The sequence below is a fragment of the Anser brachyrhynchus genome (assembly GCF_964034855.1).
Source record: "Anser brachyrhynchus genome assembly, chromosome: 20".
Taxonomy (NCBI): Eukaryota; Metazoa; Chordata; class Aves; order Anseriformes; family Anatidae; genus Anser; species Anser brachyrhynchus.
The window spans coordinates 5,725,024-5,750,820 of NC_137713.1; the positions used below are offsets into that span (position 1 = coordinate 5,725,024).

At 61.9% G+C, this 25,797-nt stretch overlaps 5 protein-coding genes across 7 annotated transcripts; 3 read left to right on the top strand and 2 right to left on the bottom strand.

Annotated features, from left to right (window-relative positions):
- The first annotated feature begins 106 nt into the window (after positions 1–106).
- SLC46A1 (solute carrier family 46 member 1) lies at positions 107–4,943 on the top strand. The gene is given in 6 exon segments (XM_080562828.1): positions 107–830; positions 945–1,797; positions 2,206–2,289; positions 3,229–3,385; positions 3,948–3,996; positions 3,998–4,943. Coding segments are annotated over 6 exon segments (1,806 nt in total). The 5' UTR covers positions 107–284; the 3' UTR covers positions 4,115–4,943.
- A 993-nt stretch (positions 4,944–5,936) lies between these two features.
- SARM1 (sterile alpha and TIR motif containing 1) lies at positions 5,937–15,010 on the bottom strand. Of its 2 annotated transcripts, XM_080562814.1 has the most exons (10): positions 14,345–15,010; positions 13,973–14,223; positions 11,545–12,163; positions 11,173–11,385; positions 10,761–10,852; positions 10,046–10,281; positions 9,846–9,939; positions 9,263–9,452; positions 9,062–9,183; positions 5,937–8,571 (listed from the first exon to the last, which is right to left on the bottom strand). In XM_080562814.1, exons 1-10 carry the CDS (start codon positions 14,591–14,593, stop codon positions 8,442–8,444), a joined length of 2,196 nt encoding a protein of 731 aa, XP_080418940.1. In that variant the 5' UTR covers positions 14,594–15,010; the 3' UTR covers positions 5,937–8,441. The 2 variants fall into 2 exon arrangements, with proteins under 2 accessions (XP_080418940.1, XP_080418941.1); XM_080562815.1 differs by having other exon boundaries at positions 13,973–14,556.
- Positions 15,011–15,040: 30 nt separating this feature from the next.
- VTN (vitronectin) lies at positions 15,041–19,447 on the top strand. 2 transcript variants are annotated; one of them, XM_080562843.1, is made up of 9 exons: positions 15,041–15,293; positions 16,484–16,633; positions 16,893–17,012; positions 17,285–17,617; positions 17,698–17,837; positions 17,951–18,107; positions 18,190–18,339; positions 18,823–19,095; positions 19,260–19,447. In XM_080562843.1, exons 2-9 carry the CDS (start codon positions 16,573–16,575, stop codon positions 19,376–19,378), a joined length of 1,353 nt encoding a protein of 450 aa, XP_080418969.1. In that variant the 5' UTR covers positions 15,041–15,293; positions 16,484–16,572; the 3' UTR covers positions 19,379–19,447. The 2 variants fall into 2 exon arrangements, with proteins under 2 accessions (XP_080418969.1, XP_080418970.1); XM_080562844.1 differs by lacking the exon at positions 15,041–15,293 and having other exon boundaries at positions 16,474–16,633.
- Positions 19,448–19,596: 149 nt separating this feature from the next.
- Positions 19,597–23,731, bottom strand: KIF12 (kinesin family member 12; the record flags this gene model as incomplete). Its single annotated transcript, XM_080562813.1, is given in 17 exon segments — positions 19,597–19,731; positions 19,734–19,952; positions 20,047–20,150; positions 20,223–20,543; positions 20,753–21,042; positions 21,118–21,222; positions 21,361–21,479; positions 21,561–21,696; positions 21,880–21,971; positions 22,055–22,190; positions 22,277–22,411; positions 22,509–22,584; positions 22,740–22,861; positions 22,940–23,018; positions 23,157–23,222; positions 23,527–23,615; positions 23,618–23,731. Coding segments are annotated over 17 exon segments (2,295 nt in total). The 3' UTR covers positions 19,597–19,639.
- Positions 23,732–23,773: 42 nt separating this feature from the next.
- On the top strand, positions 23,774–25,783 carry SEBOX (SEBOX homeobox; the record flags this gene model as incomplete). Its single annotated transcript, XM_080562851.1, is given in 3 exon segments — positions 23,774–24,334; positions 24,336–24,503; positions 24,587–25,783. Coding segments are annotated over 3 exon segments (963 nt in total). The 3' UTR covers positions 24,821–25,783.
- Between the last annotated feature and the right edge of the window lie 14 nt (positions 25,784–25,797).

Sequence of the window (25,797 nt, forward strand, 5' to 3'; positions counted from 1 at the left end):
GCCTTTGCTTACAGATCTGCTCTTCGAGGCAGACCTAACCCCTAACAAACCTAACAGCACAGCCAAAGCCTCTTGTATGTTACACTTTTTAAGGTTATTTTGTCCTTTAGGAAAATAAGTATTTTTTAACGTGCTGCAAGCTAATGTGATCGATTCTGCACTGCTAACTATGCCATTTCCCAGGCTCTGCTGTATTTCAACGGTTGATTGGAGACAGGAACAAAACCAGGCTTTAAGTTTAAATCCCTTTAATTATCATTCAGTGACCCAACCGTGTCGGGGGGATGCAGCCCCAAGCCCCTCAGCCCGTGCTGGGCCTCCCACGGAGGGCGAATTCCCTCCTGGGCCAGCCGGAGGAAAACCGGCGGCGGGGTGCGAGGCCCCGGCGGCTCCCCCGGGCCTCACCGAGCCCCGAGCCCCTCACGGGGCCGGCCCCCGGCCGCGACGGGGCTGTGGGCGGCCGCGGGGCGGAGCCGGGACGGGAACCGGGACTGGGACCGGAGCGGGGGCCGGGGCCGGGATCGGGATCGGGGCTAGGAGCAGGACCGGGGCCGGACGGTGCCACTGCTCCGCCCGCCGCCGTCATGGCCGCCCCGCCTCAGCCCCCCGTCATGGCGGCCCCACAGCCGCCGCCGCCGCCCGCCCGCCGCTGCCGCCCGTCCGCCGAGCCGCTCCTCTTCCTCGCCACGCTGTCCCTCGGCCTGCAGGGCCCGCTGGCCACCCAGTACCTCTGGGACCGCCTGGGCGCCGAGCGCGGCTACAGCGGCCCCAACGGCAGCAGCCCCGCGGGCTGCGGGAACGGCAGCGGCGGCCCCGACCCGCTGCGGCAGGTGCGAGCCCCGGGGAGGGCTGGGGGCGCTGCCGGTTCCCCCCCTGGGGAGCTCCGGGCTTCGGGAGACCCGGTGCAGGCCCTCAGGCGTGTGTTGTTTTGTTTTTTTTTGCAGGAGGTGGAAGCACTGGTCTCCCGCTGGAACCTCTACATCAACCTCGGGGGCTTCTTCGTGGGGCTCTTCTCCGTGACGCTCTTCGGGCCATGGAGCGACAGCGTGGGCCGGCGGCCGGCGCTTGTCCTGCCGGCGGTGGGCATGGCCGTGCAAGCGGCCATCTACCTCCTCGTCATGTACCTGCAGCTGCACGTCGCCTACTTTCTCCTCGGACGCCTTCTGAGCGGCCTCCTGGGTGACTACAACCTGATCCTGGCCAGCTGCTTCGCCTACGTGGCCGACACCAGCGACAAACGCGCGCGTACATTTCGCGTCGCCGTCCTCGAGGCTTGCCTCGGCGTCGCGGGCATGCTGGCCAGCATCGGCGGCGGCCAGTGGCGCAAAGCACAGGGGTACATCAACCCCTTTTGGCTCGTGCTCGCCACCAGCCTCGCTGCTGCTCTCTACGCTGCTTTCTGTCTTCAGGAGTCGGTGAAGCAGCAGAAGCCGGCCAAGCTGCTGACTCTCAGCCACTACAAGGCTGTCTACAGGCTGTATACGGCCCCAGAGCACCTGAGCTCCAGGCGGAAGCTCGCCCTTTACTCCCTGGCTTTCTTTCTTCTTGTCACTGTACATTTTGGAACCAAGGACCTTTTTGTTTTGTACGAACTTGGCTCCCCTCTCTGCTGGGCCTCTGATCTCATCGGGTACGGCTCAGCTGCCAGTTACCTGGCTTACCTGAGCAGCCTGGGAGGGCTGCGGCTGCTGCAGCTGTGCCTTGAAGACACCTGGGTGGCAGAGATAGGATTGATTTCCAATATTTCTGGACTGGTTGTGATTTCCCTTGCTACTACAACACCACTGATGTTTACAGGTGATGCCAGATTCTTAAATCTGTATATCTCAGGGTCCTTTCTTAGAGGTACCAGTAGATGCGGGAAGACGGTGTGCTTCTGGGAGTTCGAGATGCTGGAGGAACTGCTGCCTCCATTTCAGCCAATGTACCAACAAAACAATGACTTGCTAACAGCAAAGCTGGCCAAACACTGAAATTGAAACTGCAACCATATAGTCCCTAGAATAACAGGTTTCCGGGTAGCTGTATTGCACTGCAGGCACAGATGAAAGTGCATTGTGAAATGCAGGAGGGTGTATGGGACTGGAAGGTAGCAGGGAGAAAACGCCCAGAGCTTCAGGTTTCTGGGACCAACTTTGGAGATTTTATTTTAAGTCAATACAACTTTACCTGAGCTTTCCCTAATATGCTGTATTTTTCTTACAGGTTATGGAATTCTGTTCCTTTCCATGGCAGCTACTCCAGTCATCAGAGCCAAGCTCTCCAAGCTGGTTGGTGAGACAGAACAGGGTAAGGAGTTAGCTAGTAGTCTTAAGCTAGGTCCTGAAACATTTGTCGTCATGGAACGTTGAAACCAAACTGCTTTGGGAGATTAGGACTTCCCTAGCTCCTTTGGACTCCTGGGCCCGTGCATTCACCCTGGGGCCCAGGCCACTCATCTGTTTCCAAAACTACTATGAGGAGCAAGAGTTAAAATGGGATTATATAACATGCAGAAACTACTGATTTCTCTGGCCATTACTCTTCTCTGTAGATCAGTAACGGTGGGAAGAAATGCAGTGTTGTTAGAGGGTTATATCATTGACCATGGCGAAAGATCATGGATAACCCCTAGGAGGAGTGTATTTGCTTTTTTTCCAGTAATTCATTTGAAGAGCTTACACTTGCTGTTACAGACTGCATAGGAATACTTGTGCAGGCAGAGAGAGGGGAGGAGGGATGTGAGCTGGGACAGACCTGAAGGTGACTTTGCTGAATTCCCATTTCTTATGCTAGAATGAAGGCGGCACACAGCTGATACCAGCTTTATGATGCTAAGCCTATAAAATATAGTCTTCTTCTGTACTTAATGTTTAACAAGTGATAAGATGTGCCTGGCAGTAAACAGATTTAGATAGCCATTTCTAAAAGGTTTATAATCCAGCTGATAGATAATGTCCCTGGTCAGCTCCTGTGATACCAGTTCTGGAGGTCAGTGAGTTGGTATTTCCTACAGAGAAGCCGAGTGCGACATGTTTGGCCTGCTGGGCCAGTACAGCATGCCCAGTCTCCGCTCCCAGCTCTTGCCTCATCATGCTTGACAACACAGACACCAGTTTTCTGGTCAGAAGTGCAAACCCTTGGAAAGATTCACAGAATCCCACTGAAAGAGTTGACATGGTAAAGATCTTTCAGTTGGTGATTTTCAGGCAGGGCCCTCTCACCATTAACCTCGTTTATCTTTTGCAGGTGCTCTCTTCGCGTCTGTTGCCTGTGTGGAAGGGCTGTGTTCACTTGTGGCCACAGGAGTGTTCAACTCTCTCTACCCTTTGAGCTTGCACTTCATGAGGGGATTCCCCTTTCTCTTTGGGGCTATAATTCTTCTTATTCCAGCAGCTATTGTCGGGTAATTTACTTCAAATTTCTAAACTTTGCCGTAGGACCTGTGAAGTGTAATATAAAAAATACAATTTAGACTTAGGATAGGGGCTCACATTTCTAAAGGTGTATTTTCAGTTATGCTTACGGGAGGGTGTTTAGTGCCCCAATAAGCAGAGATGCGGGCCCATTTCTTCTGGCAGCTGAATCCTAGCGATGAACCTGCAGCCTGAGTGCTGTGGCTGCCGAGGCTCAAACAGCTTCAAAGTCTTACTCCACCCTCAGAATGGAATCCCGAGTCTCGAGTTGGATTTTCAAGTCCTCCCTTATGGAAGAGATGGAGCTCTCTTAGGAGTCTCTTTTCCTGTTGTTACTCTATGAATTAAAGCAAAAGTTGTGTCATGACAGAAAATGAATCCCCTGGTTTAGTCCTGGGAGAGAGAATGTGCTGGGAGTTGTGGTAGAAGTGCAGCAGCTCCTGGCAGGATCATTTTGTTCTGTTTCCTTGAACCTTTAAAACTGACTTCATTCAGCAAAGTCCCAGTGTTCCTTCAGAGGCGCTCACTGTTCTTTCTTTCTTTCTTTCTTAGGTGGATAGAAATCTGGGACTCAAACCCTGAGTACAGTCACTTCTCAGATGCTTCCCTGTCCCCTGCAGATGGCTGAGCAGCAACTTAGCAACAAGGAATTGGCCGGCTTGGCAGCGTCCCGCTGGAGACTGCTCTTTGTTCTTCCCTTGAAGAACAGATTAGTGTGAGAAGGACGCAATGGTTGTCCTTGCTGATTTTTAAATGCCAGATAGTTGGAAATCATGGCTCTGACTGCTAGGAGGAACTTGATTTGCAGATGTGAATTCCTCTTTGCTGTTGTGTTGACTCATCTGTCAGAGAAAACCCAAAGGACTCGAAAGCCAATCCAGAGTAAAAGCTGTTGTTGGCCATTTGCAAGGCCAGTTAGTGGTTTGGTTTGTTTTGTGAGGTGGGGGGATAGATAATGTGCTGTGCTTTTAGTGGTGAGAGAGGACTGAATTCTGGTTTAATTGCCAGACATTCTCCTCTGAGTACTTCAGCGTGCAGCAGAAGAACAGTTGGTGTGGGTGAGGCCCAGACCCAAGCCTGCTGGGCAGGACTGAAGCAGAGGTAGCCCAGCAGTGTTCTGCTGGGGAGGAGGGTCTGTGCTCCAAATCGGTGTGTTGTGAATATTAGTCTCCTGAATATTGCAGGTCAGTGCTGTTGGGGTGAGCTGTTAAGGGGAGAGGGCTAGTGTGTTTGGAAATAAATTTGTTTTGTTTTTTTTTGGGACACAATTATGTGTCGGTAAGTCACTCCTGCTGCACTTCTCAGGATATGTTGATGCCAGCAAGCAAACCCCTGTGTTCACAGTATTGATAATTGTTCTTTTCAAAGAATTAGCTGTATTGTTTCAGTCCTATTTTCTTCAAACTGCCATAAACCAGCAGTTCTGTGTACACTGCATTGCACACAGTGTTCAGATGTATGCAATAGTGTTCTTACTGTGAAATTGCTTAGCAGACACGTTACTTCCAGAATGAATAAAACCTCCATTCTCTTTCGTGGCTCCTAAAAGGATAGCTTTTCTTGTGCAGCTGTTAATGAGATTTGCCCTTGCCTTGCTCTGTGCTTCTCTCCATTATTTTCATACTTCTCCTTTTACTGAGGAATTTGTAGTAAAGAAGCCACAGCAGGAAGTTGTCTGCTGTGTGAAGAATGAGCTTGTGAGGGAGCTGGATCAGGAAGAATGCAGTTTTGGGACTTGCAAGCAACCGTAACTTGCTTTTCCTGAACACCAGAGTAAAGCTTGCAGCAGTGCATAGCATGTAACCTGTCCTTAAATATGCAGTAAATGTGAAATGCTTATACAACGTTGTTCCCTGTTCGTTAGGAGTTTGTGATAAGAGCGGAACTCGGGAGTAAGGAAGCAGGAGGTGGAGAAGTAGGAAGACTCTGAGACCTTATTTGTTATGCCACTTGGTCTGTGTAGCTGTGCCGGTGGACGTAGGCAGGAGTTACTTGTCTGATTCATGGGCTAAGCCCAGAATTATCCTCCCCCAGGATCAGGGCATGCTGCAAGTGTTGCATTAGATGTTTGTAGCTGAGTCGGTTGTGAGGCAAGTTTCTTCTCCACCAACAGATTCCACAGACTCCGATGGTAGCAGCTGCTAAATGTTGCGCAGTGAAGTGAAACTTGTGTACTGGCTCTGCTTTGCTGTTTGTGTCAGGGTGCTTGCAAAGGCAAAATTCAATAGGAACTATTAAGCCCTATTAGAAAAATTGAAGTTTTTCTAGGCTCTCCTCCAAGAACTACAAGCAAGTACATGATCCATGCATTGTGAGCGTGAGCAGCAGGTAGAGAGTCCCTGGGGTTGCAGTGAGCTACATCAGCCCATGCGAGATGAACCTGAAGTGTGAACCCCGCAGAGAATGGTGCCTGGAAAATGTGAATTCTGCTGCCAGCAAGCCCTGCCCTGTCAGCAGATGAGAGAGCGTGACAGGAAGAGAGCAAATGTGAGAAAGCTGCAGGGAGAGAAGCATGTGACACAAACATAAAAGAGGCTGGGATTTAGAGTATAAACCAAATTTATTAATAATGTCCAATAGAACAACTTTAAATACTTTCTGACATGGCATGGCAAAGGGATAAGGAAGGGTGAGAACAGAAGCATTTATTTTAGGAGTTGGACTCAATGATCCTAGTGGGTCCCTTCCAACTCAGATATTCGATGATCTCTTTGGGGATGTCTGCTTTGTCTGGAAGTGGACGGGCATGGGATGTTTTGTCAAGAGCAGTGAGTTCATCAGGGTGAAGATAATCGCCTAACAGGGAAACAGGATGAGTTACGGTCTGGGCAGCTGGGGCATGGGATGTGATCTCATTGCAGGTAAGACACCGAAGCTGTAGAGGACAACTAAGTCTTGTCTATTGAGTGGAGGGTGAGGAGGTTAAATGCTACAGAGCTCCTGGGAAACAAGACACGAGAATCTTACTGTGTATTATTGTAGAGAGAAAAATCCTCTGGACTGTTTGTGTGGTACTCCTTTAATGGCCACAGAGGCCTTGACCTTCAGTAAATTACTCAGGATTTTTCCCTGAAGCGGCTCACAAGTTGCTTTTATCCTTTGGCAGATTCACCTTTGGGCTCATCTGCTGCTTTCCTCGTATTTAATCTGAAGATTAGGTGATGCTATTTCTGGTGAATGCTGGGCAGACCTAGCTATTAACCTTTCACTGGAGAGCAAAGATGCCATTATCGGTGAGCTGATAAGAGCTATCCATAAAGCTCTGATTAAGCACCAGAATTTAACTTACTTTTCTTCTTATGATATGCTCATAAATGCAAGCCGAAAGGAAATGTGTTAATGTTCATGCCAGCTAAGGCAGGTAGCGAGGCTTCACGGAGAGCCAAGGTGAGTGCTCGTGGGCTGTAATGTAGCTGTGCCTCCTCATTGCCTCCTGGAAAGGGTGGGTTAACCTGAGCAGGGACAGGCTGAGGAATTTTCTTCTATTGCATCAGCCTGACCCCCAGAGTGCTGGGCAGGCTGGTGCTCCCTGGGCATGGCTTGCACTTGCTCTTGAGCGTGTCCTGAATGAGGAAGACTTTTGCGTTATTAACTTTGATCTGCACCAAAAAAGAAGAACTCAGGTAGGAGTTGCGGTGTCTGGTCCTAATTGCAAAATGCCGTGTTGTTGAAAGCCTGATCACCCTCCGAGCAGGTGTGAGAAGCAGGACAAGGCCAGGAGGGCAGAATTCAGAGGCGTGTCGGGGTGCTCTCAGCCTGTGCTCACACCTAGCAGCCTCCACCTGCCCTTTGCGTCAACGTCGGCTCTTACCTGCTATTTCATGGTGAGTAGCTACCAAAAGATCTGGTGGGTGTTGGGAAGAGGCTGGTAGAAGGAAACAAGTGCTATTTGGTATTGCATCCAGCAGCGTGGGGACGTCCCTGAGCCGGAGGAGCTTAGCCAGGGCTGTCGGGGTAAGTGCTTGTCAGCAAAGGGATGTGCCAGCCCCTGCTCGAAGGAACAGACCGTGGGAGATCTGCTGTGGAGCACCGACAACAGAATACAATGCAGCCAGTGTGAAACATCTCCACAAGTTACAGTACAGCAGTTAGCATCTTCCTATCTGCGTGGATATACGTTTTGCAGAGTCGCAATCCAGCCTCCTGTGCCTCACGGATAAATAAAGGCACCTGATCAAGTGGTAAAGCTGAGACACCGGCTGGAGGGAAAGGTGGTGTTTTAAAAGCACTTTTTGTAAAGACCCTTTGGAAACTTCCTGGGATCTAAAGCCAAACTTCTGTCACCAGAGCTAAGAGCACAAAGTGGTTTTGCAGCATTAGGAGGAGAAAGTCCTCGAGGAGGGAGCAAGCTCGGGTGATAAAGGGATATTGCTGGGGAAGAGAAAGCTTCTGCCGAGCAGTTTAGAAGGCCTGTGTGTGTTATCTTTCCCAAACATGGGGATTTTGTTAGGGCTTAGCTTTTATTTGCTCTTTCCCACCCACACCTAAGCACAGCGATGTTCCTGCAGCACCCAGCAGAGGCCATGAGATGCTTATGGACCGTTTCCTCCCAGCTGCTCTCTCCCGTGTCCTCCTGCAACGAACCCCTTGAAAATCCCACAACTTTTGCTCCTTGGGAGGTGCCTCCTCTTTGGATTCATCTCTGGGGCGAGCTGCAGCCTTCTGCGGGGGGCTGGACTGTCCTGGTCCCCCCTGCACCCCCTGTGCTGTGGGCGGCTCAGCCTGCAAGTCCTGCTGCCCCAAGGGATGGCTTGAAAGACGGCTTGTCTGTCCCAGGGGCTGCCCTGGAGGCTCACCGGGCACCCTACGAGGGAGCGCTGGCCTTTTAGCCCCAAGGGCTTGCATTTGGAGGGTGGAGGGGGGCTAACGCCCCATGGCTGCCTGAGCCACGGCCTGGTCTCAAGCCAAGAGGTGGGGCAGGTCCTGAGGGAGAGAGGGTAGGGGTGGTAACTAGGATGGGGGAAAATCTAGAGGGAGAAACTTGGCCCCACGTAAAAAGGGGTCACCTGGAAAGTCTCCGGAGGGGCTGAGGCAGCCGTGCTGCTCCTAGGTCTGCCCGAGAGACGGCAAACAGTCCAGGCCGTTCTCCGACCCCGCCGAAGAGTCCCGGGAGGACCGGCCCTGGAGAAAGCGGATGATTTTGTCGATTGTGGCCTCCTGGTACTCGTGGGACCATCTGCGTTTGAGAGGAAAACTGAAGTTACCTTTTTTTGTTGTGCGAGATGCCACGAGCCAGCTCAGCGCATGTGAGCCGGGAGGCAGAGTCCCCCTTCCTCCACCCCAGCTCTCCGGGAGCACCCCTTTTCCCCTCGGGAAATGCAGAAACACTGGATGCTACAGCAAAACCCCTTCCCCCTGGGGAACGCAGGGCAGGAGGGCTGCGGGCAGCTCGGGGTGCTCCTGCCTGGGGGACCGGGGGCCCAAGGACGGGCGTCCTCCCATCGGCAGTGGGGTGGCAGCTCTGCGATCCAGAGCAGAACTGCGGTGGGGACCTTTGCTCCCTGGCGCTCCGGAGTATCTGAAGTGACTCAGCTTCCCTTTGGCCTCTTCTACCTCCCTCATCTCTTTCTCCCCAGTTTCCTTGTGCTCTTTGCTACTGCTTATGCAAGCCGCTCTCTGCTCGTGTCGAGGAACCAGCCCCGCGGTGCCAGTTCCTCCCTACTCACTTGATGCCATTAAATTTCAGGACAGCCCTCATGTCCTTGGGAAGGGTTTCTGGGTCAGGCCACTCAAAATGGTCTGTAACGGGTACAATGTTCTTTCCAGAGTTCAAGGCCGTCACAATCTCCTGCAGGAACACCAAGTGCTCGGGTTATGGCCTGCGCCAGCCCATCACCACCGGGCTCCCACCCGTTGGCGTCTCCTACCTTGTGCACCCAGTCCTTGCACTCGGGGTCTGCCATGCACTTATCCAGCGCGTTGGGCGAGAGGACCAGCACAAAGTTGCGGGCGCTCAGGACGCTCTGGGTCAGCTTGTCCTCGAACTTCCCTGCCTCCAGCTTCTCCACGTCGATGAAGACGCTGAAGCCGTGCAGCTGCAGGTGGACCTTCAGCAGGCTGGTGGCGAGAGGAGACGGCGCCCGGGCTTCGTGCGCTGTCCCACCACGTCGGCCAAGACGTTGTGAGACCGAGGAGCAGCAGAGGGCATGGGCCTTGAGATGCCAGCTGCCAGCCCAGCCTGCTTACAGGCGGCTGGGCTCATGCAGAAGACAAGGAGCAGGACACCAGCACCCTGCTGCCGCCTCCTGCGGCTCCACCAGCATAGTGCAAGAAGAGGGTGAGTCAGTGTCAGAGGGGGGTGGCAGTGATGGGACTGGGAATTTGCTGGATCGCCGTGCAGCTTTTGGTGCTTGCTGTCCCCGCCTGCACAGCAGATTTTGGCGGCTCCCCCCTCCCCTTCATGGCTCCGTGCCCTTACCCCAGCGCCGTGACGCCGCCCGCAGCACCCACCTGGCCAGCTGCGAGCCGGTGCTCCTCCGGTAGCTGATAAACACGTCGGTCCCATCCGACGCAGTTTGCAGCGTTATAGGGGAGTGAAGCATTTCTAAGGCACAACAAACAGCAACCAAAAATTAAAAAGTGCCCGACCACTCGTCCCAAAAAACCCCCAACCCTCGTCCCCGCGCAGCCGGCGGTGGCGGCACCCGCACCCCTTGCGGCGGAGAGGATGCGGACGCGGTGGAAGCCGGTGGCGATGTGGCAGTCGTCCTGCAGCTGCTGCTCCGTCACGCGGTGCAGGAAGCTGCGGTTGATGCCGCAGGTCAGCAGGTTGTAGGTGTACTGCCGGAACTTGGGGTCGATGCCGCCCAGCCAGTCGGCCAGGTTGCTGCGGTCGCAGGTGGAGTAGTTGGCGAAGGTTTTCAGCTCCGTCAGCTCCCGGAAAAACCTGGCAGAGGAAAAAGTAAACGTGTGGGGAAGGCCCCCTTCCCCTGCTGGACCAGGCAGGACCTGGAGATGTTCGGCGGCACATCTTTAGCTGCGACAGGGGGTGCGCACCAACGTGCCGCGGTGCAGAATGAACAAAATGGGGACAAACGTCTGCGTGGCTGTGGTTGTGCAGGTCCTCAGGGCGCAGAGGCACGAGGAGCTCAGCTAAGGGACAAGGGGCTCGGTAAGTTCACCCCATTCTGGGTAACCTGCAGCCTCCCACCTCAGTTTCTATGCCACAGCTGGCCTCTCCCCACCCCACGCCTGCACGTCGCATCCTCTGGGTCACATACTGCTCTGGAAAAGCCCTGGCAGTCCAAATTTCCCATTCGGGGACTTCCTCTTCTTGTCCTTGCAAGAGGCACACGCCTTCTCCCTGGCTCTGCCGGCATGGTGCTGACTGTGTGTGAGGCCAGCGTGCCCTGGTAGCGCTCCTACCTCTTACGGGTGATGCTGGAGGCCATCCCCAGGTCCTCCTGCAGCTCCTCCTCCGTCAGCCTCAGGAGAATGTCCCCATCCACCTGGTGGTCCTGCCGAGAGAAATCCGGGCTGGAGACCCAGACCTGTGGGGTCTGGCTGGCACTACGCTCAGGCCCACGGGACTGGTGGAGGCCTGGCACCCACGAGAGCCCTGTCCCCAAATATTTGGGCTAAAGTTTCTCCCTGGGACAGCAGCCCTTGCTTGGTGCATGCAGAGGGGTGTGGGAGAGGATGGCAGGGCCACCCAGTGCTGATGTGCGTGGGGGGCAGCTGGGCATGGGAAAACTCTTGGGTGAGATTTTTGCACCTCTGCTGCGGGATGGGGCAGAAGGACCCACGCGGGTGCCCCCGCGCCATCACGCAGCCCTACCAGGAAGCTCTGGCAGTATTTGTTGAATCCGATCTGCTGCAGCCACGTCTGCACCTCGCAGGGCTTCCAGTTGGGCACCGTGGGCAGGATGCGCCGAGGAACCTCCTCCCCTATCATGCGCAGCACCTTTTTGGCCAGGGAGGAGGTGGTGCTGCTGGTGGAGTAGCACACCACCCGCTTCAGGCTCTGCGTGGCCCCGATCTCGCTGAAAATCTGCGGACACGAAGGGAAGGGGTGTCGCTTTGCTTCCCCAGCCCCGTGCTGGGACTGGGGTGCTGGGTGAGCTCAGGGGGACACAAAACACACCGAGATGCAGCGGCAGCACCTTTTCCTTTTGGCACCTCTTTCCCCAGGGCCAACCTCCCCTTTTACCTTCGTTTGCTTCTGCCTGGTTTTGATGGCAGCCTCGGCGCAGAGGTAGAAGGCAGCGATGCACTGTGCCTCCAGCCTCGAGCTGTCCAGCAAGGGGACCAGGCGCTGCAGGTCCTCGGCCGTCCTGCCCTGGCTGTTGTCGCTGCTGCCCAGCATGCGGCACGCGAAGCGCTCTGGGTCCAGCGAGGCGATGAAGGGCTCCACGAGCGCCAGCGTCCCCGAGCGCTCCACCTCCTTCTCGATCTCCTTGTTGGTGGCCAGCACCGTGATGGCCAGGCAGGCGTGCAGGCGGATCAGTTCGTCGTCCCGGGAGAACACCAGTGGGAAAAGCCACTCGGCCGTCCTCTTCTCGATCATCAGGCGCTGGTTGGCCTGCCCGCCGTGCATGGCGCAGTTGGCCAAGGCCATGGCGCAGTGCCGCAGCACGACGGGGTCCGTCCAGCGGCACCAGTAGAGGATGGCATCCAGGCCCCCGTCGGAGATGAGCTGGGAGCAGGTCTCCTCGGTGTGCTTGAACATGTGCTCCAGGATCCCGGAGACGCTCTGCGCCAGTGGGGGGATGTCCCGCTCCTTGGCTAAATTCAGGATCACCCCCAGACCGATCCGAGCGATCCGATCCCTGCAGGAAGGAGAGGTGCAGGCGGGTGAGGGCCTTGGTGGTGTGCGCCCCACGACAGCCAGGTGTCTCCCCGTGGGTCACAGCTGCCAGATGTGCCACCAGGCTGTGGCACAGCGAGATGTGACGGGCCTTGGAGGAGGTGACCACCGTGCCCGTCTCTCCAGCTCCGGGTAAGACACGTGTAGGAACCAGCAGTGCAGGGTGGGCTAAGGCCAGGCAGATCAGTTCAGACAGCTCTCCTGGGTGCGTGTGAGCTGCTTCGTGCTCAGGGCTGAAAACCCGTTTGCCCCCAGCCAGCGCTGTCCTCTGGCTGCTCTGTGACCTGCTGGGATGTGGGCTGAAGAAGGGGGAAACAGCAGGCACTTGGCTGCCCTGCGTGAGGAGCAGCGCTCTCCTGGCCTTAGACATGAATGATTTTAGTGGCTCTGCTCCGTTTGCAAGCACGGCTGCCCCGTGCTGTTCCCACAGAACCCAAACCCTTGATGGCAGCGACGTGTTCGCCCCCCGGCGATGCTGGGGCCGAGGGCACCGCAGCCTCCCCACGCTGGCAGGCAGGACGGGCGTTTCTGGGAAGCCTGCAGCCCGCGTGGCTGGGGCTGACCTTGGGGCAGATTTGGCAGCAAACGTCGTGGAGAGCTCTGGAAAAAAAATCCTGCACCCTGCGGCTGGCTCCCAGCCCGGCTGGGGGGCAGGTGGCAGCCACGGCCCCCCAGGTCAGCGGTGAGGGGCTGGGGGCTACAAACTGCTCCTGGGGCAGAGACGGCAGCTCCGGCAGTGCTGTCTCCTGCCAGGAAGATAAGTGCTGGGCTCAGGCCATGCCAGCGGTTTCCTGGGATTAATTCCACTCTAATGGACTTGCCTGATTTAGCCGCTGCTCCTTTTTCCTGCCACAGCACTCACCGGGGGCCAGGCTGCGAGTCCACGACCCGACAGCGCGGTGCGTTGTGCCTGAGGCTGGGGCAGGACCATAAGCTCTGGCCAGGCTTCCTCAGCGTGCTCCCAGTGTGCTGGTTTGGGGCAGGCTGGGCTCGGGCGCACTGCGCCAAAACTGGCTGCCCAGCCCCAAAACTGGAGCCTCAGGAGCTATCTGCTGATTTGGGGTTTTGGGCAAAGGGATGAGCAGCGACCACGGGGATGGAGAGAAACCCCCGGGCTGTTCAGGTGGTGGCTGTGCGCTCAGGCGTGCCGGGTGCCACGTGTGCATGCTTGTACATGCCTCGTGCACACACGTGCGCACACGCACACTTCCATCCGTGCCGATGCTCTGGCAGAGCCAGCTGCATGCCCTCACCTGTCCCGGGGCGCAGCGTGTACATCTCCAGCCTCCGATCGAGGAGCCACGGGCTGGGGGCTCCCAGGGCCACCAACCGGCCCCCTCCTTACGGCCTCCACTCCACCCCGTCAGCAGCAGGAAATTTCCGGGCACCAGCTCCATCCTCCTCCTCCTCCCGCTGTGGTGATGGCTAAGGGGTAGCCGTGCCTCTCACCCTCCGGGTCAGATGCTCTGGGCCAGCCAACCTGTCCCAGCTCGCCCACAGAGGGCTTTTTGGGGACACCTGGGTGGCCGTGTGCTGGGGGTGGCTCGTGAGGATGCCCCGCTCCTCGCCAGCATCCCCTGTGCTGGGGCTGCTCCTGCTCCTCCAGCCACGGGTCAGGGCATTGCCCAGGGACCCCACGTGCAAGTGGGGGGCTGCGGCACGGAGCAGAGGGGTTTGGCGAGCTGGGAGTGCCCGGAGCAGGGAAATGTGGGGGACGCAGGTGGAAGAAATCCCTGCTGCGTGAGGCAGGGAAGCCTTTTTGCAGACTCACCTGTTTTCTGCCACCAGGATCTGCTCCAGGAGCTTCCCCGCCTGGCACTTGGTCTCCAGCTCCGCCGTGTAGAGCAGGTTGAGCAGCAGGTCCAGGCCTCCCTCCAGGCGGATCACGTCGCACAGCACTTTGGCCACGTCCCTCCCCAGCGTGGGCATCCCCCAGGCCTCCTCCACCAGCTGGAAAACCTCGCCGATGGCCTTCCTCAGCTCGGCGGGGCCGGCCGCCTGCTTGGCGCAGGCGATGGAGTGCTGCAGGGCGGGCAGGATGCGGTCCAGGGCCGCCCGCACGTCCGTGTTCACCCCGGGAGAAACCTCACGGCGCTCCGTGGAGCTGCCACCACCGGCCCAGCACCCCGCCTGGCTCACGCACTCGGGCACCGCCAGCCTCTCCGCGCCCGACATGGCGAAGAAGCGGCACAGTTTGTAGACGGAGACGAGCAGGGTGAGCACCATCCGCAGCCCCTAGCGCAGCATCCTCAGCACCCGCCGGGCCCGCCCAGGCAGGGACAGCGGGCTCTTTTTTTTTTTTTTTTTGGGGGGGGGGGACGGGACCCCTGAGCTGTGTGGGGTGGGGCTGGAAGCGATGGCACAGCCGCCTCGCCAGGGCCAGGCTCAGCATCCCAGCTCCCCAGCAGCTGATGTCACCCGCGCCAGGCGCCGCCTCTCCGAGGAGGGGCTCCTCCGCAGCAGCCCCCTCCTCGCTGCAGATGCTCTGCCGGACCCCCAGCCCTCCTCTTGCAGCCCCTGCTGTCCCCCCATCACCCCCAGGGACCCCCCTGTTGCCTTTGTGGCCAATCTCCCTGGGACCCTCCGCACCCAGAGCCAGGGAAGGGGGTGCAGGGCGATGGCACAGCAGTGGCCGTGGTCACGGCGTGGCCGTGGCCCTCTTGGCTCTGTGGCTTGGATGTATTTTCTATCATTGTGGTGGGCTGAGCAGCTCCCCTGGCCATGGCGGAAATTCAGAGCAGCTCTTCTGGGTGGGCTCGGGATTTGCATGATAAAAGAAAGAGCAGAGGCAGCCTGGGCCCCTTTTATTTTCCTTTTCCAGGCCGGACGTGCTCAGGGCAGAAATGCTTGGGATGCTGCTCGCCAGTGCTGGGAGGAGCAGCTTAAATCCTTGGCTCCAAAAGCAGCCTGCTGCCAGCTCAGACTGGGACTTAAATTCAAGTTGAGGTTTTAATGCCACGGAGCTGCTTTTAATCCTCTCTGAAGCCAATACACAGGGACAGACGCAGGAAGGGACCTTAGCTCACGGCAGCAGACAGTAAACAAGGCGACCCGAGCGGCGCAGGACTGCCGCAGACCCTCGGCACAGAACAGTAAGAGATTTCCCGATAAGCTGTTATCAGTCCCGGGCAGCGATACGGGTGGTGGTGCGGCACGGCAGGAGGGTTCGCTGCCTCAGAGGGGGCAAAAATCAAACCGTTCCCCTTCGGCTCCCCCTGACAAGCCCCGAGAGCTTTGTTTCGCTTCCTTTTGCTTTTGGGGAGGGATTTCAAGCAGCAGAGATGTGCCGGGAGATTGGTGGGGGCCGGGAGCGGCCGGAGGGCAGCTGGTGAGCTTGGGACGAGCCGATCAGCAGGAGCAGCTCCAAGCCCAGCCCTTCTCGTCCCAGCCACCCCAAAAGCCTCGCAGGGCTTGCACCCAGGGGTGACGCAGCTGAGACCGAGGGGCAGGAGGGGTCAGGGGGGCTGCAGGAGAAGCCCTGCCCCACCAGCCCGCTGCTGGTGGCTCTCCAAGGCTCTCCCTGCGGGTGGAAGCGCGTTTCTCGACACCAAGCCGCACTCTTCCCAGCAAGGGTGGGAGCAGCCAGTGCCGGGAACTGCCCTTGGCAGAGGCAAAGCCCGTGGAGAAGCGGGCAGTGGCACCGCCAGCCTGCTTGCTGTCTTCTCTCCCCAAAACCCATCACTTTTTGAAGCCCATCGTGGCAACGCTGCCACTCCGGGCTGGGCAGACCCCAGCGGAGCTCCTGGCCCAGCAGTGCCGTGCAGCGAGTCCTGCTGGAGGTGGTGTTGCCGTTGCCTCGTGCGCGTTTGCTCCTTGCCCCGATTAAATAACCATCCCGGAGTTATCAGGAGCTGTCGAAAGAGCTGAGTCGACATTAATTAGTAACTGAAAAGATTTGTCGGAAAGGGAATGATGGGAGCAAAATACACAGCCTTTTGTTTGCCTACCGCAGTGAAAACGCACGGGGCTTCCCCTCTGCCACCCGGCCACTCACCCCCGGCCCCTGCTCCGTGGGCGCAGCGGTGGCAGCGGCCCCATCCCGCGCCTGCCTCCCGTGGGGCTTCCCACTTCTGCTTCCAGCCTGGCCGCCGTTGAGAAAGTCAGAAATCCCCAAATCCTCCCCAAAACAGTGCTGTTCTAAGAGAGTGTAACCCAGAGCTTTTCCCTTCGCCCTCCGAGGGCTGCTCGGGCTGCGGGGGCGAGCGGGCAGGGGCAGCGAGCGCCTCTGCCCCTTCTCCCTCCGCGTTGACCTTGCCCTGTTTGTTTTCCCCGGCCGGGGCAGGCTGAGCAAACAGCGGATGCTGGGGCCCCGGCGGCGGCCACTCTCCAGCCCGCTCAGTCGCAGGAGGGCTGCGCTCCCGGCTGCCCACCATGAGGCTGCTGCTGCCTGTCCTGGCGCTGGCCCTGCTCGCCCCGGCCCGTGCTGCTGAAGGTGAGCCCCAGCCCCGCTCGCTGCCCGCGGGTGCAGCTGGTGTGGGGGAACGGTGTGACGGCGGGGGAGCCCTGGGTGAATCCCCCCCAGCGTGGTCCTGCACAAATCGGGGACTGTGGCTGCATGGGGGGGGGGGAGCGGGGAACGGCGTCCCCGTAGCCCCCGGGGGTGGGTGTCCATGTTGGGTCCCCTCAATCTGGATGTGACCACGTTTGCCTTCACCCCGCGGTGCTCCTTCCGTGCCTGGTGTCCCTTGCAGAGTCCTGCGAGGGTCGCTGCGATGAGGGCTTCAACGCGATGCAGAAGTGCCAGTGCGACACGCTCTGCGTGTACTACCAGAGCTGCTGCAGCGACTACTCCACCGTCTGCAAAGCCAAAGGTACCGGCCCCGCCGCCCCCCCATGTCCCTGCCACCGGCCTCGGGGTTCCTGGAAGCGTCCCAGGCCACCAGCTCTGGCCCTGCTCCGCACACACCCGTGTCCGCGGGGGGATGGCAGGGCTGGGCTTTAGCGCTGGGGTGCTGCTGCGCCGGGTGTTTTCGGCATCCAGCTCAGTGCCGTCTATAGCGTGTGGCCCCGCGGGTCTGGGAGCACCCAAACCCTGCGTGGGGACACCCAGGGCTCCCTGGGACTGACCTGTCCCCTCCCGCAGTGACCCGGGGAGATGTCTTCGCCTTGCCAGAGGACGACTACCTCGACTACGACCTCCCTATCGACACCGGCACGGTGCCGCCCACCAGGGCAGCAGCGCCCACAAGAGCTCCCACGGAACCCCCCACGTCCCTGCCCACGGTGTCGGAGGACGAGTGGGGCACCGAGGAGCCGCTGGTGGAGACGGAGGAGCCTGTGCAGGAGCTGCCCACCACTACCCCCTCCGACGGGATCACGGATCAGGGCCCCGAGGATGAAACCGAGGAGCTGTGCAGCAGGAAACCTTTCAACGCCTTCACCGACCTGAAGAACGGATCCCTTTACGCTTTCCGAGGTACCCTGGGGCCCTTTCCCCGGCACGTACCGCCAAGCTGGAACCCTACCTCCCACCTCCCACATCCCCTCTCTCTGCAGGGAAGTATTTCTACGAGCTGGACGAGAGCAGCGTGCGGCCCGGCTACCCCAAGCTCATCAGCGACGTCTGGGGCATCGAGGGCCCCATCGACGCGGCCTTCACACGCATCAACTGCCAGGGCAAGACGTACCTCTTCAAGGTGGGTGCCAGATGTCCCCAAACACGGTGGCTGTCCCCAGAGCACCCGTGCCTGGGGACTCCACCCCGGTTTGCTGACCGCCCCCCCCCCCCCCGTCCCCGTTGCACCCCCAGGGCAGCCAGTACTGGCGCTTCGACGATGGGGCCCTGGACCCCGGGTACCCGCGCAACATCTCCGACGGCTTCGAAGGCATCCCCAACAACATCGACGCCGCCTTCGCCCTCCCGGCGCACAGCTTCCACGGCAATGAGCGAGTCTATTTCTTCAAGGGTAAGGCACGAAACCACCGCGATGCCCACAGGGGCTGCGAGTGCCCGAGCACCGCGCTGACCGCCCCGCGTCCTTCCCGCAGACAAGTACTACTGGTCCTACGACTTCGCCCACCAGCCCACGCAGGCCGAGTGCGAGAAGTCCTCGCCCTCCACCGTGTTCAACCACTACGCCTTCATGAACCGTGACAGCTGGGAGGACATCTTCCAGATCCTCTTCGGCAGCAGGATGAGTACGCGCAGGATGAGTACCCCAGGACGCAGCACGGTGCCTGGGGCTGCGGTGCCAGGCTGTGTGTGGGACCCCCCCTTGCCCCGACCCCCTGTGCTCAGCCCGCATCCAGCCCCTGCCACCCTCATGTCCCACGCTGCCGAGCCCGTCACAGTCACCTCACAAAGCAGTGTTACTCTCGGGGGCTGTTTATTCCCACTGGAGCTAAAGACGTTGTAGGAAACCCCAACACAAGGCAGGAGAAATGAGAGGAGGAGAAGAGGAGAGGGTGCTCAGCACCAGCGGGGCTGTTCCCAGCCTTGGGGTTGGCGAGGGTTGGATCCAGGCTCTGCCTCCCCGTGTCCCCGTCACACGTCCCATCCGGGTGGGGACCCTTCGGAGCACCCTTATGCCATGGGACAGGCGCTGGGGGCTGTCTGTGGGGCAGACGCTGGCTCCTGCACGTCTCTTCTCCCCCCTAACTCTCCCTCTGCCTCCCTGCCAGTCGGGGCGAGCGGCCCGCGGTACATCAGCAGAGACTGGCGGGGGGTCCCGAGCCAGCTGGACGCTGCCATGGCTGGCAGGATCTACGTGGCGTCGCAGCAGCCCCGCCGGAGGAAGTCCCGTCGCCAGCGCAAGAGGTACAAGAACCAACGGTCGCTGAATTTGGGGTTCTGGGGCTGGCTGCAGAACGACTCCGACTCCACGGATGCCGAAAGCGACTGGCTGTCGGGATCCCAGTGCGAGACCCTCCAGAGCGTCTACTTCTTCGTCGGGGGTGAGTCTGGGGAGCTGCAGGGTGGGGACCCCCCCTGGGGCTGGGGGGGCTCCTCTGGCTCTGCGCCATCCTCGAGCTCCGGGATGCTGTGGGGCTGGCGGCGAGGGCTGGCAGCGGCCCCAAAACCATGCTGACAGCCCCCTCTGTCCCCCCCCCCCCCCCAGACAAATACTACCGCGTCAACCTGCGCACCAAGCGCGTGGACCTGGTGCAGCCCCGCTACCCGCGCTCCATCGCCCAGTACTGGCTGGACTGCCCGCAGCCCGGGGAGGAGAGCACCTGAAGCGGGCCCAGCACCACGGCCCGTAGCTAGACCGAAATAAACCGCGAGCGCCGTGCAGGCTGGAGGGTCGGTCTGTCTGTCTGTCTGTCCGTCAGGGCGAAATTGGCCACCCGTGGGCCGCGCGGTCCTTGTGCTCTGTTGTGCCCCGGGGGGCTGTGGTTGTGCCCCCAGCTGTAGCCAGGCTGGGGCTGGTTACAGGGTGCAGGGTCCCCCCTGCTGGTCCCGGCTCCGGTGCGGCTCTGGCAGCTCAGATCTGCTCCGCTAGCCAGCCCGGGGCCTCTTCCCACTGTGGCAGAGGGACAGCTCCGGCGGCTGGCGGCCGGGAGCCGGCAGGGTCAGGTCTCCAGCACCCCAGGATCAGGCCCGCAGCCCCATGGGGCACACGCCAGACCCCGAGGCTCTGCCCGTCCCACCCCGCTCACCTCCAGGCTCCGACAGGACTGGGCCTGGCCACGGTGGGGCCGAAGGCACAACCCTTCTCTCGGGGCTGGGCCAGCGCTCGGAGCCCGGTGGCTCCCGGCTGTCCCGTGGCACCGGGTGCCGCCGAGATGAGCTCCGGCTCCTTCCCCGGCTCCTGCCGTGAGCAAAACCCCGACTTACCGCCTCTCCACATCCCCGGGGCTTTCCCGAGATGATGCCCCGGGGTCGGCCCCATCCCCATCTCTCACCGCTTTCCCTGGTGTGGCCGGGAGCCGGGCAGAGCCGCGTCCTCCTGGCCGGGCAGCGGGATGCCGAGGGGGACCGGCTGTGGCACGGGGAGCCCCGGCAGCACCTGGGGACCGAGTGGAGCTGTCAGGGTGCTGCTGCGCCCTGCCTGCCCCCTCGGAAGGGACACAAAATGTACCTGGGGCACGATGGCATCGGGCAGACCGGGGCAGCACTGGGGGCAACTGGAGGCAGGAGGCAGTTTCTGCAAGAGGGAGAGAGCAGAGGGTGTTTGTGCAGCCTCCTTGCAGCCTGCACGGGAATGCCCGGGGTCCCCGCGCTCACCGGCAGCTGGTGCCCGGAGGCGGGTGTCGCGTGGGGCTGCCGGAGCTGCGTGGGGTGGCCGAGCGGGACGTGGGTGCTCCGGAGAGGGACCTGGCTGCCGCAGGAGCTGCGGGGGGCTCTGCAGGATGGGACGGCTGGGATGTCACCGCCAGGGTCTGGGGACTTGTGGGGCTGCCTGGGGAGCAGTGAGGGAGCAGGGCAGGGCATGGGCAGCCTCCAGCGAGTCTCTGAGCCCTGCCTCCAGACCCTCCCTGAAGCAAACATCCACATCCCTGGGAGAGGCAGGCACTGAGTGCTGCCCGGCTGGGGGGCTCTGGCTGCTCCTCCGGCTCCTGGAGCCCCTGTTTGTGGGTCCTGCATGTGCCAGCGGGACCCCCCCAGTACCTGAGCTGCTCGTTCTCCACCACGAAGTCCCGCAGGAGGCCGTAGAGGCTGGGCCAGGCTGGGGCTCCCTCCGACAGGAGCTGCCCTTCGGGTGGGGGGCAGCGCGGCCCCATGTGGCCGTACCTGCCCGCCCAGCCTGGCTGTGCCCCCGGCCTCGGGGGGGTCCCCAGCACCTCCTCACTCCTCGTCGGCACCGTGGGCAGGCAGAGCTGCTGGCGCAGGGAGAGGTTCTCCAGCTGCAGGGCCCAGATCTCTTCCTCCAAGGTTTGCAGCAGCTTCTCCCGGGGGACCTGGGAGTATGAGGGGATGGCTCGGAGGGGTCCCGGCAGCGGGGCTGAGCATCCTGCCCCTGCCCACAGCCGTACCCTGTTGGCCACGGGTCTGGTGGTGACCCTGCAGGCTCGGCTGGCGTAGTGCAGCGTGCTCAGCGTCTCCGAGAGGCAGCGCGAGGACGGGGAGATGCAGGCCACCTGCCGACGAGGAGAACCCGCAGGTGAGCCTCCAGCCAGGGTGATCCCCATCCCCATCTAGCCTTCCCCTCCGTGGGGCAAGACCCCGTGGCTCTGTGCACCCCAAACCCCCCTGCCCAGCCTCCTCCATGCACGTACCATCAGCGTGACGCCCCAGCCGCCCAGGGAGCGGGCCAGCAGCCGGGTGAGCTTGCTGTCCCTGTAGGGAATGTGTGTCCGCTTCCCTTGGGGCTTGGCCAGCAGGGAGATGCAGTGTCCTGCGGGAGGACGAGCCTCAAAGCGTGTGTCGGGGCTGTGACGGGGTCCGGCAGCCGCTGCAGGGGGTCCCCAGCTCTTACCCAGCGCCAGGAGGCTGCGGTTGATGTTGTTGGCCTCCACGCAGAGCTCCCCGGTGGAGCCGGTGTCCTTCACCCGCTCGCTGCCGGCCAGGTCCACGAAGCACAGCGTGCCCTGCTTGCTGGGGCTGGTGCTGGGCTGGAGGGGGGGCGACACACACTGTGGGATAAATGCTCTGGTCCTGCGTCCCTCCTGCCCCTTCCCCATTGCCTGCTGCAGTGCCCAGCCCCACAAAAACATCCTCGGGGAGCAGGACACAGCCGCAGAGCCAGGGCCCCCCCCAGCCCTCCCCCGTGTGCCCGGAGCAGGATTTGTGCTCACGGCTCGGCTGCGGATGTGGATGGTCAGGAGAGCGTGGCTGCGGCTCGAGTGCCTGTTGAGGGCGTGCGCAGAGGTCCGGCGCCTCCGGGAACCTGCCGGGATGGAGAGCTGCAGGGGGGGCACCGCTGGGTGCAGCACCTCCCGAATGTGCCCCACGTGGCCCCTGCCCCGGCACCTTGCAGGAGCAGGTCGACGATGGCCTCCAGGCTCTCGAAGTCCACGCTGAGCTGGTTCTCCGCGTAGAAGCCGCGGGTTTTGCTCCAGCGCAGGGGCAGGGCGCACGGCGGCCCCGGGCTCAGCAGGTCCCTGACCTGGGGGGGGACGGCGGAGGGGAGGCAGCGGGGACGGGGCAGGGGGTGGCAGCAGGGCCGGGCTGGGCGGCCGTGCAGGAACCTACCTGCTCGTTGTAGATCTCCAGGTAGGAGGCACTGAGCGCCAGGCTGGGGCTGCGGCTCCGGCTGTGCTCCAGGAGGCAGGCGAAGGATCTCTGCATCAGCCCCTGCACAGCCGGGACCGCCGGCTGGGCCTCGCTCTGCAGAGGCCGAGCGGTCACAGCGCGTCCTCACCTCCCGCCCGCTCCCACCACGGGGCGCGAGGAGCCCATCCTGCCGTCGGAGCTGGTGCTGTACCTGCCCCAGAGGCCCCATCAGGGTGTAGGTCTTCCCCGAGCCCGTCTGTCCGAAGGCGAAGACGGTGCAGGAGAAGCTGGGGAAGGAGGCCGAGCCTCAGGCATGGCCCCAGGCTGCGGTGTAGAGATGCCACCTCCCGGCCCCGTCCCGGCAATGCAGACCTCCCCGTGGGGCCTGCACGGCTCCCGCGTGGTGGGGACGTGGGGATGGGGGGCTCAAGGGGGGGCTCACCCGTCTATCGCCAGCTCCACCAGCTGCCTCATCCCGCTGCCCTCGAAGACGGCCTCCTGCGAGGCGCCCGCGTCGAAGACGGCGCTGAACCCGAAGGTGGCGTCGTGCCTGGCCGCGCTCACCTGGGGACGGTGGCGGTGGTTCGGGGTGGGTGGGGGGGGGACCACGGCCCCTGGCCCCCCTGGGGAGGTGGCACTTACGTGGACGGTGCCGTCGCCCAGGCTGTGCACCACCCGCCGGTCACCTCGGCGTGTCTCCGTGCAGGTCAGCGGCCGGACCCTAACCGGGGGGTGAGGGGGGACACAGAGGTGTCACCGCCTGGGGACCCCGGGGAGCCCCGCTGCGCCCCTGGACCAGGCGAGGCTGGTGCTGCGTCCGATCCCTGCCATGTCCCCAAGCCCACCGCGTCCCCCTTACCTCAGCACCACCCTCAGGCGCGTTTCCTTCCCCACCGCGGGTCCCTCCTGCTCCGCTCCGGGGCTCCTTGGGGGAACAGGGGGCGGCGGGGTGGTGGGTGTCCCCACGTGCGGGGCACCCCGAGGAGAGGGACCCGAGGCCATGCCGTGCTCGTGCTTTCCTCCTGTCCCCACTGCGCCCCAGCGCCTGGCAGGGGACGGAGTGCAGCATCCCCCACGTCCCCGCACAGGGACACCCCTGTCCCCCCACCCCAGCGTTTTTGGGGTGCCAGCCCCCCCCCCCAGCCACCCAGGCGGCCACGTTGGCTGCTCAGGCCCTGGTCACTGTGGCACGGGGTGGCCTCAGTCCCCTCCGTCTCCCGTGGACTTACGGTCGCCGCGGGCCCCGTGGGAGCGTTGTGGGCCTCGTGCCTTGTCGGGGCTCCCAGCCCCGCTCGCCCTCCGCCTCCATTCGCCCCCCCTGCACCCCTCGCTCGGGGTGGTGGTGGCGGCGGCACCCGCTTGGCCCCGCTGGGAGCCACCGCCAGCCGGCCCCGGGCCGCCCCGCACAACTGGTACCACCGCTCGGTTAAACATTGACCCGTGCCAGCCCCGCGGGACAGCCGTGGTGACACGGGGATGGGGGGGGGGAAGGGGCTGGGGACAGGCGGTGGGTGCTGCACGGAGACATCTTGTCCTGGGGACGGGGCACGGGGGGGGGGCCGCTATCAGCTGGGCTCCCCAACGTGCTGGCACCGGACCCCCAAGCCCCCCTCCTCGGTCTGGGTTCCTCTGGGTGCTGCCTCTTGGGGGGAGCCGTCGGGGGGGGGGGTGGGGGGGCAGTGCTGGGAGCTGGCGGGGTTCCTGGGGCCGGAGGTGCTGGGGGCACCGTCCCCGAGCCCCGCGGGGTGCTGCCGTCGGGGGGCACCCACCGGGGAAGCATCCCCGGGAGAGAACCGGGGAGGGGAGCTGGGGGGGGGGGGGGGGGGCCCGGTGAGCACCGCCCGCTCGGGGCGGTCCCAGCCCCCCCCATCCACCCCGGGAGGGGATAAAAAAGCGGGTCGGCGGCGGGGCCGGGGGGAGCCGGGCAGGATGAGTGCGGCCCCGGGCACCCCCCGCGCCCCCCAGCCGCTGCTCCGCTTCCCCGACGGGGCGGGCGGACCGGGCGGCGGGCGGGGGGCGGCGGAGGGGGGGGGGGGAGAACCGGTCCCCGGGACCCCCGGGGGGGCCACGGAAGCGGCGGCGAACCACGTTCAGCCGGGGGCAGCTGTGGGAGCTGGAGCGGGCCTTCGCCGCCGTGCCCTACCCGGACATCGCCACCCGGGAGCGCCTGGCCGAGCTCACGCAGCTGCCCGAGGCCAAGATCCAGGTGAGCGGGGCCGGGGGACCCCCCCCGGCAGGGTGTCCCCAACCTCCTTCCATCCCTCCCGCTGTCTCATTGCCTCCCCCCAGGTCTGGTTCCAGAACCGCCGTGCCCGCAGGATCCGCAGCGCCAAACCGGAGCCGCCACCACCGCCGCCGCCGCCACGCGGGGAGCGGGATCTGCCCGTGGTGCCCCCCGACGGCACCAGCCCCGTCCCCATCCCGCCAGCACCCCACAGCCCCGCTCGGGGCCTCCCCACCTCGCTGGGCTCCATCTCCGACCTCATCTACAGCGCGGCCATCACCAACCTGGGCGAGCCGTAGCCACGGCGAGGCCCCCCCCCCCCCCCCCTACCCTGGCACCGGGGGTTTATCGCCCTGATTTCATTAGGGTGCGGAATTACCGCCGGGCCCCACGGTCCCTGCGATGCCACCCAATATCCTAAATGCCGGTGAGGCCGTGGCGGGGCCAGCTCCCCCATCAGCTCCCCCCCCCCCCGGCTTAATACCGCCTAATCTTTTGGAGAAATACCTTAATCTGAGGCAGTATCCGCGGATGATTGTGGCGCGGCCGCCCCTAATCCGCGGGCACGTTCGCAGGTGCCGGCAGATCTCCCCGTATCGGATATTAAAGCGTGGTCGCAGAGGGGCTTAGCTGCCATCAGAGCATTAATCGCTGTGTCCCGCCCTGGCTCGGTGCCTGCCCGCCAGGTGTCTGCGTCCCCCAGGGTCCGGCCGTGCCCCCCCTCCTCACCGCAGGGCCCTGGGGGCACCCGCTGGGCTCCGCTCCGCGCTCAGCGGCACCGGAGAAGCCCCCGGGCTCCTCACGGGGCTTTTTTCCCTCCCCGTCCACACAAGCCGGGCGTCTTTTGGTGGGTCAGGCATGGAGCAAAGGCCTGTCGCTGCCCTGTCTGCCTGCGGTGCCCCGCCACGGGGCACGGTGCTGCTCCGCTTCCCCCCGTACTTCCCCCCCTGCAGGGGCTCCAGGCTCCTTTTGGCACCCCCCCAGCCGCAGGACTGCGGGTCAGGAGCTGTGGCAGCCCCCGGGGCGTCCCTCTCCCCGTGTGAGGACTCGGTACGAGCTACGTGGAGGGGACGCCTGCTTGCTGAGCTTTTCGGGACAAGGCCAAGCTGGGCGTCAACCCCAACGCCGCCACACCAGGTGCTGTCGTCCTGAACAGATCTGCGAGGAGGGGGGAAAGCTCCCGTCACCAATGTGGTACTGCCACGCTGGTCACGAGTGAGTAACGAGTGAGTAACGTGCTCCTTAAAGCACGTGGGGGAGCGGGTGGGAGCAGGGA